The sequence below is a fragment of the Pyxicephalus adspersus genome, chromosome 4 (assembly GCF_032062135.1).
Source record: "Pyxicephalus adspersus chromosome 4, UCB_Pads_2.0, whole genome shotgun sequence".
NCBI lineage: Eukaryota > Metazoa > Chordata > Amphibia > Anura > Pyxicephalidae > Pyxicephalus > Pyxicephalus adspersus.
The window spans coordinates 111029661-111051982 of record NC_092861.1 but is presented as its reverse complement, the minus strand read 5'-3'; the positions used below and the strand labels follow the sequence as shown (position 1 = coordinate 111051982).

Here is a 22322-nt window from a genome sequence, read left to right as displayed (position 1 = left end):
TCCAGCGGCATCCTTTGCTATCCCTCGATGATACGTGATGCGTGAAGCGCCGGTATGTTTGGGGGGTGTGGCTGGGTCGGAAATTTAAAAGCAGATGAAATCTATACATTGTAATCTGCTTTTAAAACATTGATCACAGTAAAAAAGTTATACAAAAAAAATCCAAATAATAAATATTAAATCCAAACGTCTTTTCTATTATTGCACCCTTGTTTAAACAAATTTAATTATTATTTTTAATTTTTTAATAAAGTTTATTTTATTTATATTTTATTTATACCATTATTTAATATTATATTATTTATGATTTGTGTTTCAAGCTTTATCATACCCAGGAGTTTTTCCTAAGAATTACAGGCCTAAAATATTAAACAGCAAATTTCCACTCAAAACAATGTACCGTTTTTGGCATAAAAATATGGACATAACTAAACATCCTTATATCATGTGTATATACCATATATCAAATTTTATGTTCTACCTTTAAACAATCAGACAATATCTGCTGGCATTTTTTCTAAAGACAATACAAAAAACATTGGAACTGAAAGGAGGGGCAGTGTGAGGGTCAGGATATAGACAGCAGTGCCTATACCAGACTTGATGTGCTTGAGCAGGGTCCAAACAAAGAAAATGAAAGAAAGAAAAGAACAAAGCTTGCTTTCTTTGACCGTGAATGGCCATGTCTCCTTTAGACATTGGAATAGGTGTTGAAAATGGCAACTAATTTCCTGTATATAGTGTAGATTTGAAAGAGGTGGTGAGGGGTGTGTGATGTGTGTGGTAACGGCTCTGAGAAATAGTAGGGCTGGTCCTTGATGGACATGTTATCGGAGTGCATGATCAATCACACAAAGACCCTGAAGGGGCTGCATCTAACTGTGTTAAGCAGTAAAAAACGACAAATATAAGGAAATGTGTACTGAAAATGTACCAGGTTTAGGAGAAATGCACTAAAAATGTTAAAATGAAATATATAAAACGTACAACCACAGATGGACAAATAGATGCACTTGATTATTTAATCATCAGCAAGGTCTCTGAAAAGAACATGGTAAAATGGCTTGAGTTTACAAAGTTGTATTTGAACAAGCCACAAGACTTCTGGAACAATGTCCTATGTACAGATGACACCAAAATGGACATGTTAGGCCATAATACACAGCACCACATTTGCCGAAACACCAAAACACATTATATACGTACAAACACCTTATAGCAAGTATCAAACATGGTAATGGAAGGTGAAAATTTGGGATTGCTTTGCAGGCAAGGTCAGGACAGGCAGCGGACAAAGCAGAGTCAGGTAACGGGCCAAGGTCAAACACAGAGGGCCCAAACAAACGACTAGCTGGCAGAGACGCCGGAAGTGAACTGAGGAACCAGCAACTAGAGCCTGGAATCAGGGAGGTATAAAAACAGCTAGCAGCCAATAGCAGGACAAGGTTGGAACCAGGAACTACTCTGCTCATTGGCTGCTCACATTTCCCGAAAAAACTCTTCAGGTGAGCACAGCCTCAGAGAACGTGCAGGGGTTGCTAAAAAAAGGTACATCTCTACACAGCTACAGTGAAGCCGAGGATGCTGCAGGCTGCTGGACAAATGATCTGCGGGCAGAGTGGTAACAAATGGTTTGCTTCCATTTTTAAGAGTTGTACAGCTAATCCATGCTGAAGTTTCACATTGTAAACAATTTGTTTTGTGAATGTGGCATCTTCCTTCATATATGTATTTTGGTAAGAGAAGGATTTGGGGGATTGGAGGTAGATTAGGTTGGAACACATAGTAAGGCGATAAAGTGCCAGTGTTTTTAAAGTATAAAGTTTAAAAGTATATTCTTCATGGAGTAGTGGCTGATGTTGTACCTACACATGAAATTGAATTGAGGATGTGATATGGTGGATTCATGTTCGACTGATAGTTTAATCAGAGTAAGGTATATTTTTGGCTTTATTCAAGGCCCTTTTGATCAGGTGCTTTAGATATTCAAATTCAAGGTTCAAAGGTCTTTGATTGGGCAATGTACAGGCTTCCATAGTGCAGTGGGTGTGTAATGGCCATTATGATGTCAACAATTTTAAAGAAATTCGTAGCTAGTACTGCTGCCATCCTTATTAACAATGGCAGTGATTTAAAGGTTATGGATGATTATTGGGCAAGTTTGGTAAGTGGAATTATTATGATATGATTGTTTTAATATAGTTTAGTATATCTTCTGGATTACCTTGCCTATGTAGTGTTTACATACATGTTAGAATAGGTTATTGGAGTAAACTTGGGGCAAAATGAGATCTGCAGATAGACTCTTCCAAATCGGTGAAATAGATATGAGCGAGGATGAAGTTGATAGCCTCCCAATGAAAAGGGGACTTAAGATCTAGGTATCACCAGCTTGGAAAATAAGTATTGTCTAAAATCCTTCCACTGGAAGAAAAATTGGAGTGAAATGCAGCAATGACTGCCAATGTGAGTCTTTTTTCCAAGTTTTCTCTTGTAGTTTTGTATTAATATAAATAGAACAATTTATGTAATAAAAAATGTACTTTATCTATAGTAATACATAAAAAAAAACTAAAACTATTTTAAAAATCATGTTTTACTTTTGTTACATTTTTGTCTGGAAGTTGTACAGAAAGCAAAAAAAAAAAGTCTAAAGGTAGTCTGGAAATCAGGACCAAAAGAATTATGGGCTTACAGGCTACACTGTACTGATTTGGTCTTACAAAATATTTGTTTTTCAGCTGAATACAATTTACTCAGTTTTTATAACTCTTCTGAAATCATAAAGGAATTGTTTGTACGCTCAGTATGTTTTAGAGGGTATTTGAGTCTGAAAATGAGATTTTGAGAATTGAGCTATTTTATATATTTAAATATATATATATATATTCAGGTGGGATTGCTGGTAAATTACTTTTCCCTAATATCCAACACAATTTTTCTATTAATTTGTCTCCTGTAAATGCTTCTAAAATGGGTGTCATTTGTCTGTTCAAAGAGCAAAATTGTCAAAATGTATATATTATAATATATTTTAAACATTTTCAAACTGTTTCTATAAATTTAGTCACGTTTATTATTTTCTCTCTTGTTTATTTTCACTTTGGTAGGTCCTCTCCCTGCTTAGAATGGGTCCTGACAATTGTGTACTCCAGCTTAAAATCAAATGTCAGCAATCATCCTCCAGGAAGTTTCCTCCATCTTATCAGTTGACTTCATGCAGTTTGTGGCATTTTAGCTAACAAATTTCTCTAGTTTCTGTCCCCAGTGTTCAGATGAGGGTGACATAATTTTTCTTCTGGTGAGATCCCACGGAATGCTAAATATTATAGTTCTTACATGAAAGCATTCCTGTGCTGCAATGGAGTGTCCACTTGCAAGATTTTGCATACTCCATAGTCCCTGGGATTTTGCTGGTGCAGAAGCAGTGGGAAGGTAAGTATATTGAAATGTCTTTCTCACATTTTGTTTAAATGTATTGTGCATTTAGAAAGGAACCTGAAAGGAGTCCAGGCATTTTTAACCAAACCAGTATTTTCCTTTGATGTGCTTAATGATCCTTTGCAAAAAATTGTTTGAAACAAGCAAATCTAAAACTAATTATATTATCATTTCATCCATTTCCAGCATAAACATTACATTTACTCTTCTTTTGATGTATGTAATACTGAATAAAACATTAAAATAATCCTATTGTTATTCAGATATCAGAATGGTTCATTTACGTTCTCTTAAAAATAACATGGTGTCAACTATATTTTAGGTGCAATGTTTTCTGGCTCTTAAAGTACATGAGAAATACTTTTCATTTAAACTATTCTAAGCTTAAACGGACTTTTTAAAAACATTTCACCGTTCAGAAATCATGCTGGTTATAAGCACTCATGTACAAATTCAATTGTGTTCAAGATTGAACCTAAGTTTCTTTGATTAAAATGGAGTGGGATATCTTTCACATTTGGCTGCTGTTTCTCTTAATGCACTTAGTACATACCCCCTTTCATCATCCCCACTTCATAGCATTTGCGGAGTCGACAGGCTTGACAGCTCTTTCTCCTGTTTTTGTCGATGGTGCACTGATTGGTTGCAGGACACATGTAGTCATTATGGCCTGTAAAGAAAATAAAGGTCTTTGTTAAAATCTGCCGGGGAAACAACTGAAGTCTATTATTGACCCCAATACCCTTTTGTCCTAGAGAGGTTTTGATAGTGAAAACTTTTTTTAAAAATTCAGAACTTATAAAAATGAAACAACCAGTGGCAATTAAACTTTCACAAAAAAAGGTTAGGATTTGGGTACTGAAAAACATTAAACGAAATAAAATTCATTTTTGTGAAAATACAAAACAGTATTAAAATTCACCATATGGCTTGTAAAGAAAAAGAAGTCTTTTTGAAAGTAAGCTGGGAGAGAACTAAAGTGTCTTCATGACCCTAATAACCTTTTGAGAGTTTGATAGAAGATGTTTTTCTAAGCATTTATTGGCAGAAATACATTTTTTTTCAATGTCACATATTGTTACACATTATTGAAAAAGAAAACGCTGTGAAAAGAAACATTTTATATATATATATATATATATATATATATATATATATATATAATGTTCTATTTAGTTTCTATCCTGAGTTTGCATCCTTGATAAATTTGGTAATTTGTTTACAAAGCCATTTTGCTGTCTGTACCAAATCCTGGTCTCTATTCTTTTCTCAGGGGTTAATATTGGGCAGTTTGATTTGTAGCCTTCCCATGGAATGTATACTCATTTTACGAGGGCTCTTCAAATAGTTTCTGCACAAATTACATCAATTCAAAAAGGTATAAATCAGATGGCGCTAAATCCAGATTTTAAGCTGGATGTATCACACCCTCCCACTTTAATTGTCTGAAGGTTTCCAATGTGTGTGCTGCAGTGAAGGGTCTTCTGCCCACAAAAAGAGTCTGATAGAACGCTATTTTTTGGTGCAATTTATCGGTTTTGCAGCCATCTTCACCACAGCGTGACTACTCCTATACTTAACTGCAAGGTCAGCTGGCTTGCCAGACAGACTGGTCACATGACAATCCCAAACATGGCCAATTACTACTCCTCTCTCCATTACCGTTCCCAACAACATATAAAAGTGCAGAAACTTTTTGAAGACCCCCTTGTATTTATAATTTGCCAATGTATTAAGGTCAGAACCAAAATATTAAAATGCCTGAATATTTTATCATTTTTCTTTTTCAATTTAATATGAAACATTTTCATTTTATTTTAGCTGGACATTTAGACAGCCAGCAAGGTTTAGGCCTTTTTTGTTATGTTTTTACTCTGTCTTCTATACTAACATGTTACAATTTTTTTTACTTATAAATTTATTTTACAATGTTTATTGTACTTTGGGTATTTGGCATCCTATGTTTTGGCAGAGTTGTCCTGTAAGGATGATGTAAGTATAATTTAGTCATATCTAGTGCTGTTCCTATTCTTAACAAACTTACTGGTAAAATAACCATTACTCTAATGATCCAAGTCTACAAGAGCACCCCAAAACAGTATTTTAAATTATTATAGTTTAGGATGGTACTATACAGGACGTTGATGTATATGATGTTACAATAAACCTCTGCTCCTGCTTAAAGTCTACATGTGTTAGAAAGGGATGGTGTCTTGTACACAAGACTAGTATGTTGATTTATTACCGATAAAGTCTCCGGTTTTGCTGGTTCTGTGACCACATTACCCTGGTAAATGTGTGAGCACTAAAAGTGGACCTAAACTCCAACATCAGACTTATTTTTTTATATCTATTCTCACTTACTTTTACTGGAATGTAAGTCCCCTTTAGTGATGCTGGCTATGTCAGTTTGCATCCATGAAAAATAACAGATTCATTATATGTATAGAAGCAGCCATCTTGTGTGTGGCAGGTTGATCTTGCCATAATCTCCTGACCTCTGCCCTCACTTATTGCTCAAGCATCATCACATGACAAGGGTAAAGAGAAAACAAAGCACTAAACTTGCTAACCAATCAAAGCAGTGTGAGTGGTTCAGAAATTGTTTTTTGGCAGTTTTGGAAGATTACAGGTCTGCTTTAAAGGATTACAGACATGTAAAAAAAATATTGTTGTACTTAAAACTCCTAAACAGTACTTAAATATTGGTACAAATCCTATACACACATTGATCTTTCTGCTCCTTATGACATTCATGAATGTCTCTGGGGTAAATACTTGCAATCACAGACAAGAAAGAAAAAGGTAAGTGAGTCGAAAAAAACCTCAGTAGATGTGGGGTCTGTTGTTCAGAATATTTTGGTAGCAATATGTACATGCAATCACTGTTTATAAATATCAGTATTGGAAATTGTATGTTTATTACGAAGCACAAAAACTTCTAAGGTACTAAGGTATTTCCAAGGTGATTATACTAATCAGCAGCATGTGTGTATACAAAACCTACAGATTTTGTGCTGCCTTTCCACATTTTTCAAATGACAATATAAATTCTTACAAGGCAGATTGCATTCATGTTCCCAGGGTACATGCATTTCTGTCTTCATACATAAAGTGCTTTGATTATTACTGCAATTTACTAATTATGTCTAATATTAAAAATACTCTAATATTATACAACTAAGTTATAAAAGTGTACATATAAATTATCGATTTAAACTCTTTAATGGAAAACACTAGCAAATGTAATAAATTAAAACAAGGTCATTGGTTTCTGGCAACACCATAGCAGCCTATCGCTTTTGGTTTTCCTTTTACAACTTTTTTCCATGTAGATATGTTCTTATAGAAAGTGACTAATATTTTACAATGTTTTGCATGTATTGTTCAAAGCTCTGCTCTCAGTTGTGTGTTCTTTTCTACTCATTAAAAAAAAAAAAATTAAATAAATAAATAAGAAGTCCACCCACAGTCACGAGGCTGATTTTAATCAGTTTTCCTTAAAGTTTGGCAAGTACAAGAAATTTCTCTTCCCATTTATCTGATTTTATAAATCACAATACTTTTAAAAGGCTGGCATCAGATCAATGCTAAATCTGCCTGTAGTAAAACTTAACTCGTCAAATGCTGCACATTATTACTGTACTTGTACTGTAACCTACTTAAAGCCAACTCTAACGTAGTTTAATTGTGCTAAATATATTCCTAGTGCATCAAAACCTTCTTATGGTTTGTCTTGATTTGGAAGCAGTGGTTTCTTTGCAGAGGTCCAGCACGACCCCCTGTCAAGTCAGAGATGAATCTCCTACATTGTCAGGAAGCCTGAGCTTTATGTATCACCTAGGTCTGACTCAATAGGAGTGTGCTGGACCTCTGCAAAAGGGATCACTGCTTCCCCTCATAAAGTGAGAATCTAGTTTTGAAGCTGCTCTCAGGGGACAGGCTTTTCTACTCAGGATTTGGCTGCTTTAGAAAGAAAAGGGGGCTTTAAAAAATGAAACACCTATTGTATAATGTTATTGGAACGCATTTAATTGATTTAAACTTTTAATTCACTTTTCTTACTCTTTCTTTTTTTTCTCCACAGAAATCTTTTACTTTTCCTAAAATGTGCAGGTTGCTTTGTCAACACAAACATTCCTTAGACAAAATGAACACTGACATCCCATATTTTAAATGCCAGTTATGTCCATACCATCTATGCACCAACCTTCAAGAAAACACAGCATTGCATTCAATAAAACTTTTGATGTTTTTCTATTAAACATTATTTATATTGAACAACCGATAGGGAATGACAACTGTGCACTGCTATTGAGGAGAGCACAGCAGGGTGCTATTCCCTCATCCTACCGCCTACCTTCTCCATTGAACAGAACATCACTGTGTGTACAATGCTCGTTCATTCATCTGTCACTAAAATTATCATGGAAGATAACTTCCAGCAACAATCATCTGACATCTGTAAAAGGCTTATGAATGGCCGACCTAATGAGTTCTGAAATTTTTTGAAATACCTAAAATGCATTGCTTGTTTTACATAATTATTGTAATGAAAAATCTTTGTTTGCACTGTCAACATGATTGTTGGTGCTACTTTACAAATTATGGGGGTGTAACTCCAGGATTCTTTGTATACGTGACCTGGATTAAAAAGATTTGTCACTTTAAACTGGATTATTCATCTATGTTTGGGCTCCACCATCCATTTTTAGTTATATATTTAAGGTTGCACAAATATTGTAAAATGTAGCTTTGTGGAAGAAAAACACTGTGCATACTGTGACATTATGGATGTGTTTGTTCACTTAAATTCTGCATAGTTGACCTTGGCAGTAGTGTCCAATTTTCTTTTTTGTTAGCACCTGTTAAGAAAATGTTTTCAATAAATCCACACAATAAAACATCTGCTTTTAGTGTCTGCAGCTTGAAAGAAGAAGATTACAGATATGAACTGTAGTCACTTTGTAATGTTAGGTTTCCATTTTTTATTAGACACAGCAGTAAATAATTACAACCATGGAGGAGGACATTAGGCCTGGATCTTGAAAGTAAAATAAAAAAAAATAAATAAAGCAAAAATGAACTGTCTTGTTTTTCTCCCCCAGAAAAGATTAAAAGTTTTTTTTTAAGGCAAAACAGATAAATGATGAAAAACCCATGCCAGCTCACTGTACAGCTTGTACTATGCTTATTGTATTACCCAGTTACAAATGTCTTTTCCCTTTTCTTAGTATACTAAATAGATTTAATTGTTGGTTCTACTAAAGACTTGATTTAATTATTTGGCAGAAGGAACCTAATGCAATTCATTACTCCCTAGTTAAACAGCCAGTAAATCACTACACATCACTACAAATCTGAATGCCAAGGCCCAAGCACTACCCGTAGATGCCAGCAACTGAAATAAAAACATAACATAAAATAAGGAACATGAAAAAATAGCCCCATATAGGTATGCATATCAATCCCATAATAAAATATTCCAATTACAGACTTGTTAACAGGGACATTCTACCAAAGTGATTTTTTAAGCATATAGCTAAGTCAATCTTTGATGTAAGAAATTGTCAATGAGTTCAACTCTCTGGTATCTATGTATTACTAAAATACTAGCCCTTAAATGTAACAACTCTGCTCATGAAAATATTTAAAAAATCCTCAAAATAGGACTGGCCCACATGAAAAAGACTGCTATAGCAGAATAACGTAATCTAGAGGAATATAACAATTGAATATAAATCTATAAGTATAAAGAATTCACTAAAGTGAGGTCATCCTATGTCTGTTATACATTTAATATGAAAGGAAATATTACCATATCTCTGTACACTTCATCCTTAAAAAAGTTGCACAGTGCCAAAAATTTTGATTTTTTTTTTTTTACACAGAATGTAAAAAGCAAACAATCATTTATCTAAACCAATGTTTCTCAATTTTAAGGGTTCCCCTGTGTTAATAGAATATAGGGGTCGTGAACAAAATATGTTTCTTTGACTGGATGAGGCAGAACTAAATGATAAGAACATGTCTAAGATGTCGGTCAGGGTTCTCTTGATCAACCAGGAAGGCGTATTCAAAATTCTTGCTCTTACTGTTTTGGTACCAGTGCCCCGACACTGAAGGTCCAGCCTGTGGATATGAAGGCCAAGGTCTCAGAGAAAAGAGAATGGAGTATTCAGAAGAGTAACATTGGCTAGGATATTAGGAGCATTTTTTAGACATTTTTTAGACATGTGATAGGTGTCTTGAAGAAGGTCTATCAGTTAGGATGAGCAAGGATTCTATTGGGATTTATTAGGAACGTTTCTTCATTTATTGAATAAAGACAACAAAAGTTGGTAAGAAAATGGAAAGCTGATGACTTGTCTGGAGTACCTGGTATAGTGATGTTACGAATGATGAATGCAGAAATTTGTGTTTAAATAAGCTATCTTTCCATATATATGGGCTGCCCATTTATAGTTATACGTTTTAAGAAACTAAAAATACTGTATGTGAAAGTTTTAGATCCATATAATAATACCTCCACCATGCCATTTTTGCATCATTTACCTTGAATACTTCTTTTGAAGAATGCCTTACAGCCCTCACACGACCAGACTCCGTAATGATACCCAGATGCATAGTCGCTACACACAGCACAGTATCGGGTCTCCTTGCTGGATTCCATTGTTGGTGTTCCCTTATCATTAGCTCCAGTTATCCGATCTCTTCCATTCTGTCGTCTGCTGTCTGAACCTGATCTGGAAGAATAAATATACATTTTTTTTAGAAATAACACATTTAGGCTGAACTCTAGGCAGATTTATAAAAGAAATTCTATCCAGTAATGGAACTAGAATATGTTATGGAGCTAGCCTGCCATTTGTGAGAATTTACATCTTAACTGAATACTGTGCTCTGTCTGAGTTTCCATTAGGAAAAAAGGTGCCTAATCAAGTTCAAAGCAAACTGAAAAGCTCATCTCCTGCTCTGTGCTCCATAAGATTATAATTATTATACTAATTATAAAAAAAATCCAATTTACCTATAACAGAATGATGTACCATTAAAAACTAAACACATCGTAAGCAGTATAAGAAATAAGACAGGGAACAGTAAATAAGGATTTATCTATCTCATTACTAGCTGTGTATGTATGACCCAGGCACCTCCAATGTACTGGGGCATGTCCTATGATCCTATGCCTGCAAAACTCTGAGAAAATGTCCAGGTAATAAATAATTTTCTATTGAACTCAAGTTCTATTCAAATGCAGGTTGTCTTTTGCAAAACAATTCCTGGTCCTGATTTTCTAGGTATGAAGCATTTACACATAAGGAGGCTTTATAGCCCTGTGCACGCTACATTTTGAAACAGTAGCAGATCGTATATGGAGGCTTCTTCTGTTAGTTCAAATCAAAAGGAGTGGGAGGAGAGGTGAAGGGACATACCATGTCCCTTCTGCAATAAAATAAACATCCCTGCCCATTTGAATTGTTTTCCCTAATGTGCACTGAGCTGTGCAGCTCAATGTAGGATCCTAGCATACCCAGGCCAGAATTAACTCTCACACTGGACTAATGTCAATCTGGCTTGATCAATCACTATGGCCAAAGATCCTGAAACTAGAAGAGGACTTAGTGACACAATGGAGTGATGATAAGTGAGTGCATTTAAAAAAATTCAATTAGGCAGGTAAGTTGTTTATCGCAGAAGGAACATCACCTGTTCCTTCTGCAAAAAGGAACCAGCCTGTTCTTTTACAATATAGCTCTGCTTTAAGAGTGCAATAGTTGTGCGAATCAATGTAGTAAGTGTGTGAAAATCCATGGAAAGGCTAAAGAAAATGATTCTGGTCTATAAAACTGTTCATAGAAACACATCAACAGTTCGGCCAACCTCCCCACCAGGAAGCTTTCTTAAGCAAAAATGTGTTTACAATACATATGGTACGTGATATAAATCAACTTTTCGACCCTGTAAATCATTTAAAAGAAAAAATATGAAATGTGAAATCTATTAAAAAACTCTATTAAAGAGGCCTAATTACTGAATAGTACACCAGGTAGGTCCCCTTGCTGTGATCAAAGGTTTGAAAGGACTGCATTCATCAGTGCCCTGACAGCTCTTTTTTCAGGTATTTTATTTCTCTATTTTTCACTCTAGAAGCACAATGCAAGCAACATGCTAACAATGTGCATTTCTGCCAGATGTTTATTGATGCATAAAAGTTTATACAGCAAGAGTTACTGCTTAAAATCAGGGAGTACCTTCTATAAGTTCAGGCTCCTCTTTTTATTGAGTTTTCAGAATGAAATCTTCTTTCAAAAAAAAAAAAACCTCCAAATCTTCTGAATTACAGACCTATAAATCAAGGGTATCTTTATACATTTTTAGTGCTTAAAAAGTTATTTATTATTGGGAGTTCTAGTGTGGATATTGGACAACCTAGAAGCATATACAAGAATGACATTTATAGTTTATTGCAGTAAATTAAGCAGTAAGACAATAAATTTTAGCAGTATAAATGTAATGAGCTCACTTTAATTACAGAGCAGAAGGACATTTGAGTATAGAATAATTTTTAAAAAATGTCATTGTTAAACAATATATCCAAAACAGTTATAAACTACCTTAGTTTCAGCTGCCAGCCATAAAATCTTTATAGGACAGAAGGTAAAACCATGCGCAGGGCTCCAATATACCTAGAACTATGTTGGAAGCTGAAGACTTTTTTAAGGCCATATGAGAGTGAAAACAGGATCAACATGGCAGGACATTTTAAAGTATGTTTTTTTTGGGTATGGGGGGTTGAGAGTTGCTTTTAAGATGAACTCCAGGCAAACACCTAAGTACACATATCATCTGCCAAAGGACACATTATTTCCAATACAGGTAGTCCCCGAGTTAAGGACATCTGACATACAGACGACTCATAGATACAAATAGGGGTTCCCTGCTTGCTCCTGTGCAGGACTGAGGCTTGATAGGGAGGAGGGGGTGGTTCACATGACGTCTTTTGCTGTTCTGCAACCTTTAGTAAATCTTTATTAAGCAAGACAATTTCTGCAGTTGTTTCTTTTTGTATATCAAAGCACAGCTTAATTCAGAAGTTAATAAATGTCTAGTCTCCATAAAGTTTTTTTTTTGCTTTGTATTTTTGCTTTGTTTGTGACTAACTCACAGTGAGGATTTATTACAGTAACTGACAACAAGCTGCCTAATAATATGTTGAGGCAAACATCTGTCCCAATGGCATTTATTAAAATAATGTACCTGTTCTGACTTACCGTATATAATGAAGTATAAGCCGACTTTTTCAGCATCCAAAAGGTGCTGAAAAAGTCACCCTCGGCTTATACTCCAGTCAGGTGCATGGGTCCCTCCAGAAAAGTACTCGATCTGGCAGCCACGTCTACCAGTTTCCGTCCCTTGATGACAATGTCATCAGGCTGCGGCGGAAATATGCTGGCCGCAAAAGCCGGCGAGGTACGCCGCAGTTACGCCGGAGTTACGGTTACACGCCAGCACCAAATTCAAAAGTACACAAAACATAAGAAAAACCCACTTACCTTGTTCCGTTGTCGTCCCCCGGCATCCTGCTGGTTCCTGCAGCTCCTCTGGACACATCTTCTGTCTTCAGCCACTGAATGCAGAGACAATCTCTGGGGTTTCCCGGTATCGTCGGTGCGGGCAGGAGGATTGGAAGGAAATTCAAATAATTTTGTATTGGATTCAATACAAAATAGCTGTATTGAGTCCAATACAAAGAAATATTTGTATAATATATATATAATTATATTATATATATATATTATACATGCTACTGTACAGTTATACGACAGGTTTAACTTTTTTTTAACAGATTTTTGTGTTTTTTCCTTTAAAATTTATTATTAAATTTATTAAATATTGGACATATTTTGGTGAGTTATGCCTAAGAATTATAGGCCTACAATGTAAAATTAATTTCCATGCAAAAAAAGTAACACTTTTTGCATGGAAATACGGAGAGAATTAGATTGCTAGGGGGGCTACAGTGGCTGAATGCATTACCACTTAGTACTGCTTTCAGACACTTTTTCCGGACAGAATCATACTGCCAGAATTTAGTGGTTAGGTACGGTAAGTAGTATACCTACCTTACCACTAAATTCTAACTATGGTATTTGTTTACTGTATTATGGCTGTAAAGACCGTATTATGCAATTTGATTGTTTTTTTTTTTTGAATATTGAAACTTGCCAGTAGCTGCAGCATTTCCCACCCTGTTTTTTCCTGTTTTCCAAGCTAAAAATAGGTACCCCGGCTTATACTCGGATCGTCTTATACGGTCGTACATACAAATTCAACGTAAGAAACCTAAAGTCCCTATCTCGTATGTAACCCGGGGACTACCTGGATTAAATCCTGAGATTTACACAGTTCTGAAGCACAATGAGGCAAAATGAATCCATGTGCCACAGTTTCATGAAAATTTACAGGTCACTGATCACTCTTCTTTTCAGCATGCTCCTTGCAGGCCTGATGAGCTCCTTGTGCTGCAAAATACCCTCCATTCTCCAAGCTCTACTGAAGAGGGACAACCAAAGGCTTACACTAAGTAAAATTCTAGTATGTACCTGCCTGTATATAATTACTGATGTAGGGATTACACAGCTGCCTTTACTGCGTTATTACTTAACATGTACTTTTTGGACTATAATATAGAAAAAAAAAAAAACAGAACAGAGAAATAGATCCCACATTTTCTAAAGTTAGCTACAGGTAAAACTGAGTGGATACTGATGGATAGGTAGGGTACAGTGGGTTTTTTTTTTTGTGGAACAAATAGGGTAAAGGATGGTGGTGGGATGGGGAATGTAAGAAATGGAGCCCAAAATAAAATAAGGTAAAGGTAAGGAGACTGAATGTGATGAATTTGTGTCTTTTATATTTACCTGGAGTTTATCTTTGAAGTGTCACACAATATTGTGCTGAATACCCAATTAAATAGCAGAGAAAAAAAATGTGGATTGATGATGTTAAACTTTTTTTTTGCGATTGGTAGTTGGGGGGGGGGGGGTTGTGCTGAATACCCAATTAAATAGCAGAGAAAAAAAATGTGGATTGATTAAATTAAACTTTTTTATTGCGATTGGTAGTTGGGGGGGGGGGGGGGGGGTGTTGGGGAAGGGGCAAGTCACATGATAGAAAAACATTTTACAAAAAAAATGTAAAACTGTACTGAAAATAAACTTGGGGTACATTGCTGAGTATATGGTTGATACACACATGTGAACTGTCTTTTACACTAAAAACTTTGAAATTCGGTTTTGCTTCTTTTCCTATATATTCCCGTTTTCCAGGTAGCACAGCCAGAATGCTGTACAGTTGGTATAGGTTTCTTTTATGTTCTTTTACTGCAGTCAGACAACTTGGTATGTCCCAGAAGGCCTTTTCAAATGAATATTTACTGATTTCCTGTTGGTATGATTCCTGCCACACAGAAGGGTAAGCGTAGGACTTATAGCCAGACATTTCTGGGGTCCGTACTAGGTAAATTTTCCAGGGCCAGGCTCTGCTTGCACCTGGCTCCCTTCCTGGCTAACCAATCCCTCCACATTCACCTTGCAGCAAACAGTGTGTATTGCTACATAGTACTTAATATTGGGGGTAGTTTTCAAAGGTAAAGTTAAATAGACCTTCAATGCAGACCTCATTGACAAACTACAAGTTTTGTGACCACCCGACCTTAGTGACATACCCCCCCAATGAAAAACTATACCAAGACAGACCCCCAGTGGACACTTTAATGACAAACCCTAGTAACAGACTCCCACTGCAGACCGCAGTAATAGACCATCATTTCAGACCTCAGTCACAGACCCCTTTATCAGACATCAGTCACAGATCACCATTTCAGACCTCAGTCGTATACACCATTTTCAGATTCTTTCAGACTTTAGTGCAGACCTCATTTAAAGACCCTCATTTTAGACCTCAATTACAGACCCCTTTCCGACCTCAGTCATAGACCTCTTACAGACCCCCGTTTCAGATCTCAGTAGGTATGATGAATACTTTGGCTTCTACTGTAAAAGGCAAATCAATACAATGTTTTAAAAATTGCATGTCAGCATATGTGTGTTTAGCAAATATCAATGCAAGTGATGTAAATTAAATTATAGATTTCTTACTATATTGGCATATTCTGCACAGTCCAAAAAGTAACTGCTACATAAACTCCATCACTGTCACTGTAAGAAACAACTATATTGGGGCCCGCTAAACCCCATGATGGTTCAGCTAGTGAACTGGTAAGTAGTCCACTGAGTAAATTGTCAGCTTGGAGCAAACTGGCCTTTTTGACTGAGGGTTCTGAATGACATGAATCAATTTTCTCATTTCTCTCTAAGCTTCTGCAGTTTGAAAAGGCCTGGAATACTATTTCATTTATTGCAAATAGCCTTTCTTTTCTTTAGAAGTGCTAATAAAATTGTCAAGATACTAGACATCCACTTAGAAGCTATTGAAAATATGGTCTTGGGAAAAAAAATATCTAGGCCAGTTAAATATTTAGTCAGCCTCAAAAAAAGGGATTGACATCATCAGGCTGCTTCCTGACAAGGTGGACTAGAAAACGCAGAGATCCATAGAAGTCGGGCTGGACTGCCGGAAAGAAATTTTCTTTCCTCCTGTGTCATTGTTTGTATCTGTCTGTCATTTGCAACCCCTATTTAATGTACAGCTTTGCATATTGGCACTATATAAACACAGTTTATTATTATTATTAATAAAAATAAAATGTACAATGTTGCACTTTTTTTTATATGGACTATTTATGTTTTAATAATATTATTTTTATTATTATTATTTTTGTTGACAAGCATGTACAGTTCTCTTTTTGTAATTTTCCAGGGTTTGTGCCTTTATCCCCACAGAATAACATTCTGTTTAAATCCTGGGGCCACAAATGTAGCAAAAAAAACTGTAATAATGAGTAATAATGTTGATTGGAAAAAAATTTAAAGATCTAATCCAAATATACATAAATTGAATTAATTGTAAAATAAACATGACTCTGCTTCTTGTAAAATAATTGATATAATATTTGTGTGTACTATTGGATGCCTGATTCTACTTTGAACTTCTATCTGCTGATTCTTTCATTACTACAGGACATTGTAATGACATAGGGATTGGTATAACATACCCCAGCAACTGAGCAGACTCTAGCCTAGTTGGAAGTTTGAATAATAAAGCAGTTATTAGGCAAGATATGTCACAATAATGATAGGTTTTTACAGTGCATGAATTCAAAATTAATACCAATGCAATAAAACATGTAAAAATTTTCAGTAATGGTATCTAGCAAGCTGAATAAATACATTTAATGCCAGCTAGCACTCAAAGTCCCCCCCCGACCCCCCACCTGCTTACCAACCACTCCCCCTCCATTAAATACTTAGACATCAATCTTGGATTTAAATTGGCTGGCAAGCAGCCATTTATTTATACACTATTAAATAAACTAACCATTCAAATAATCCAATAATAAATAAATGACAAATAAATACATTTACACTTTCGATATGCAAGCATACATTAACATAATATACCACTCCTTTATTATTATTATTATTATTATTACCTAAGCGGGATAATATAAGGCAAACATATTACAATGAATATAACCTATTTAACCAACAACCTAATTCCTCCCTTTTTATTAATACATAACCATAACAACAATATCCATAATGTTATCAAACTCCATACTGCGGGTTATACACCCAAACAACCAGGCTGCATGTCTCAGTAGGCAAAATCCGCACCCAACAGGACTTTAACTCTTCCAACATCTCCACCTTGGCCCCTAGCCGCCCAGCACTGCCTCAAGAGCCATAATCATCTGTTCACCATAAAGGGGGGGACCCCACCAAAGAGGACCCCCCAATGCACCAATGCACTGGATCCTTGCCTTCCAAGACCCCAACCGCTAACATTAACCACACTTTCAAACTATAATTATAACTATAAAAGGGTTGGGGGCGGGAAACTTTTTCTTCCAAAAGAGGGCCTCTCACTTCCGTCCAGGTATTTTTAACTCATCCTATTCCTAATCCCCTCTTACCCCACGCTCCACACTAGCATAGCCCCCTATAGCCTTACTACATTTTATTAACCCTTAACACCCCTGGGCTAGGCCTAGCACCCTGTCATGTAGGACCTGTGCCTAAATTCTTACCTTATTTTTGTTCCTCGGGGTAAAAAGGTTCAAACTGATTTGCAAGATAACACTAGGTGAGCTAGACTTAAACCATACCCATATTGTAAAAATGCAATGACAGAAAAGTGTATTTAAAAAAGGTTTTTAAAATAGTTATATTAGAGGTTTGATCACAGTTAGTAGAGAAAAGATTTTTTTTCTATTCATATTCTGCATCTTTAATAAACTCTCAGTGATCCTGTTTAAAGGGAAAAAATGGCAGTTCACGCATATTATGGTGCTTAAAGTAGTATTTTTAACAAATGACAGATACCCATAAAGACAAACTAAGTTGGCATTGCACACTGTTGCTGATGTTGCTGCAATGTGACATCATTCATATGTCAGAGCCTGTTGTAATATAAATCCACGTTGGAGCATCAAGCATGTTCATTCATTAGAGTTAATTTAATGTACACACCTAGCTTGCGAATAAGTAAAAATGTCATCATTTTCCTATAAATTGTCTGAAATAAACTACATCAATTCAAAAAAAACATTGTTTTTGCACAACAAACATTATTTTATTAAAAAATCTAAATGAAAAATGTAATTGTTTAAGTAATGTCAACACATCACAGAAGGAACATAATGAAAAATTGACTAGTGGCAGTATATAATTTATGACTTAATTTGGTACTCTGTTACTAAGGCAAAAAGCATAACTGCCAAATTGCTGCCATTACACACTTAATACAAATAAAATAAAAATATGCTTTGTTAGTCCGGATAACAGAATGTACAAAGATCACATCTGGATATATATTTTGATTGTATTGTTTGTAAAACAACAACAGTTTACGTTGCCATACATTGATTAAATAAATGGTGTAAAAGGATTTGATAAATAACATTTGCTGAGTTATGGATTTCTTTAAATTTTGGGTAGCACAATACTATAAATGTAAAATATATGCAATAAAAAGTGAATAAAATCAAGTGCATCAAGTTCACCTACAGGTGGAATAAAGGATTTGTGAAATAATCCCACAACAGGTTGGACAGGGTTTCGCTAAATATTATAAAATGTTACATAAAATATTACATGCATTATGATTTCATTAAATATAAAAATGTTAAATAAAATTTGTCAAAATGTATTAAAATTGACAAACAGATAAAAGATTGCCACTTTTGTCCTCTATGTTTTTGATCACTACTTTCATTTTTATGCAAAGATTGTTTTTTTCTCTGGTGGCAAACAATGATTAACTATAGTACAGTAGTTACTCTAATTTGGTAATCAGAAACTCCAGTCATTTAATTAGGTACTGGTTAACATTTTTTCCAGCTTTATCGATTTTCTGAAAATGGCAATTCACCTTAAAAGTGGCAATTTTTTGTGTGATTCTGTAAAATAATTGAACTAAACAGTTTTTATTGCGTAAATGACATATTTTCCTGCAAACTGCCTAAAGAGCCTAAACTATAGATCACACTAAAGTCCAACATAAGGTCATCAAAGCTGTCAGTACATAAAGGTTTATATTCTTACAGCAAGCCAGCTTTTTCTACAGCTAGTTTAAAGATTTATATACATGGATCAGTTCAAGATGAACCAAACACTCTCAAAAGTGATAAAATGTATCATATCAGGAGTGCCAGATGCTGAAGTAGTTACTTTATATTTAAATGCTCTTAAAAGTTTATACACTTGAGTTTTCCTATTAACCATAACAGACATGTACTAAAACATCACAAATTGTGAAATTTCAGCAACATCAAACTAGCATAAGCCTCTTCATATCCCTGTACTGTATTACTTTTATGCTAGTCCCATTAAAATAAAGTGTCACAATTCAGCCAAACTGTGACATTAACATTTGTGCCTCATTATATTCCAAACAATGCTTTTGTGTCACAATGTTCACTGCACTGAACAATTTCTTGACTCATATTCCAGCCACATTAGAAAAATATTGGTCTCATCATATTCCAGGCAATACATCTGTGACACTTACATGGCATAAGCAAACATAATTGACAGTCTTGTTTTCATACACTGTCTATCATCTTGTAAAAAGTTAAGCCTCCTCAAGAACTAACTTAAAAAAATACAAACAACCCCATTACATTTCATAGTACATCTCCAGGGTTCATCCAGAGGTTTCAAGGGGTTTATTCCACTGGGTTCCTTTAGATCAGAGGTAGGCAAACTCTGGCCTTTAGGCTGGATACGGCCTAGCCAGTCTAGCCGGTCTAACGCCCCCCTAGTTATTTATTGTTGGATCTGGCCCAATTGAATTGACGCGTTATCGCGAGTTCTCGCGATATCATCGAATTCCCGCACAGTAACCCAAATTAGTATGCCTAAAGAGCAGAACAACGTGCAGCTACCAGTCTCTGGAAGGTTGACCTCGATCGTCATATGTCTGCAACCCCGAATAGACTGATGAATTATTCTTCGTCCAACGCGGCAACAAGGCCCTGTGTTTAGTGTGCAACGACACCAACAGCACTTTCAAGCGGTTGAATCTCAAGGGGCATTTCGCACACACGTACAGAGACTACACAGCGGAAGACTGAGGCTGCTCGCTTGCAGTCACAGTTGGAAAAAAACCTTTCCTTGGACACCTTGATTCTTCTGGCCTAGTGTGCCTTCTTGACCTCCTGAAATGGCCTAGTAGTCCAAAGAATTTGCCGACCCCTGTTTTAGACGTAAACATTATTTCAGGGATTCCTCAGGGGTAAAAAAGTTGCGAAAAGCTGATCTAAGCTATCCAATCTGTTTCCTGGCCCATGTGTTACATAGCTGTTGGGATAGCAAAAGCAATTTAAAGAGAGATTTAACTGTCAGGGGCACAAATATTAAGAGGGTGACCCAACAGGATTTTTCGCAATGACATCCTTTTTTGTTCCTGTCAGTTTCTCATATCCTATGAGGTTTAAAGGGTTAATATAATGGTTTACCCATCTCTTAATGGTATAATTGTAAATGTTATAATTTGTAATTTCTTACAGGTAATTCTCTGGCAGTATCGCTTGGCAGAAGAGATATATAGAAGCGGCTATTGCTATGCAGTTTAAGCTTCAGCGATATGGCAGTTAACTTTTGAAGAGAAAACATCTGTCCAATGAGAAGTCACTGCAACCTATATATATATATATATGTGGCATTAGCCAATTTTCACATCCTCCTCATGATATCACTAGCCATATATCTGTGACAGTTTCTCTTCCCCCCTTCCCCGTTTTTTCTGTCCCTGCCCCCTTTGTGGGGTAATGTCACCCACTTGTGTAGTTGGTGACAGTAGTTGATTATATCTAGTTGAGTTTTAATGATATGTAATCTTTGTTGCTTAGGAATTACACTTGAGTCCTAATGACTAATTTACATGGTTGTTAAAGAGTTAACAGTAAATCAGTGTTTGCTCACAGAATCTGTTTAAATAAATAAAGGTTAATTTAAACCCAATAATGGGGCCGTGGCCTAAGTTTTACCACTTTACTGGTTGTGAAGTTTTTATTAAAGAAAGTTGTTATCTAAGCTTATCTGGGGGGTCTATGGGGAGTACAATCCCATGTGTGTGGTAAGCTTAGGATACCCACTTAATAAACTAGCCATCAGCATTATCACAAGTAAAGTTCTATAATTTTTTGCAGTAGTTTAGCACTCTTGGCTATGTCAGCTGACATGACCTTCACTTTTAAAAATGACTAGCACTTCATGAGGAACCTGCAAACACTACTATTTATTTGTCATTTTAGAACCACCTGCTTATTTATTTAAGGTCTTCATGGACCACTAAATATATGGACTCTGGACCACACATGTGCGGGGAGCCGTGTGTAACTCAAACAGGAAGAAACTTCCCCCAGAGTGATGTCATGATGCCAGAACCCGCCCACTCTCTTATCGCAGGTCTGAGTCTGCGGGCCACCACCCTGTGCCTGCAATGCATACGGGAGACATGGTCTGCGTCTCTGGCCAGTGTGCCCCCCACAGGTTGGGGACCGCTGCTCTACATGATTACGAATCACCATAATATATGATTATAACAGACCCCCAGATAGTGTTCCCTTTAATATTTTAAAACACCATAGGCCACATTGCTATGTTGTTCCTTTTTGATGCTGACTATAGAGTTTGACATTTCAGTCTATCTTCTCAGTCCTCACTTTCTCCAGATGTCAGGCATAAAAACATTACAAATGATATTTATACATCCCAGAAAAAGCATTTCCACCACTGCAGGCTTTTTCCGTGCCTCTATGCAGTCACACTGGTCACTTGTCCCTACAGAAACATTGGGAGCTTTTATCCTGCAAGTGTCCTTAAGAAACCTTGTTGCCTACATACCGGATGGTAAAGTGCAGTGCCTACTGACGTGTGTAGGATTCATGATAAAAAAAAAACATAAACTTACACATAGCATATGAAGTTTGTAAAACGTTCACTACACTACTAAGGCTGCATGAATAAAGCCATGGAGTAACTATATGGAGAGGAGAATGGAGAGAAGTGAACAAGTTTATCACAGTAGAATGAACACTGATTTATGTAACTCTTTGTTTTGAAGACAGGTATTGCTTTACTCCGATGGTGGACCCAATTCACCACCAGACAATCCCCATATTTGTATATTAAGTATGTATTTTGTGCCTGGAATACACATTTACACCTTAAGGCAGGGGTGTCAAACTC

The 22322-nt window shown here is 35.9% G+C and overlaps 1 protein-coding gene across 1 annotated transcript in view; it reads right to left on the bottom strand.

Moving 5' to 3' along the window:
* ESR1 (estrogen receptor 1) overlaps positions 1-22322 on the bottom strand; it is an 89553-nt gene that overhangs the window by 42637 nt on the left and 24594 nt on the right. Inside the window, exons 2-3 of the mRNA XM_072409292.1 lie at positions 9997-10187; positions 3995-4111 (exon numbers count right to left, since the gene is read on the bottom strand). Of these exons, the coding sequence (XP_072265393.1) occupies positions 3995-4111; positions 9997-10187 (308 nt within the window). The remainder of the gene's footprint in view (positions 1-3994; positions 4112-9996; positions 10188-22322) is intronic.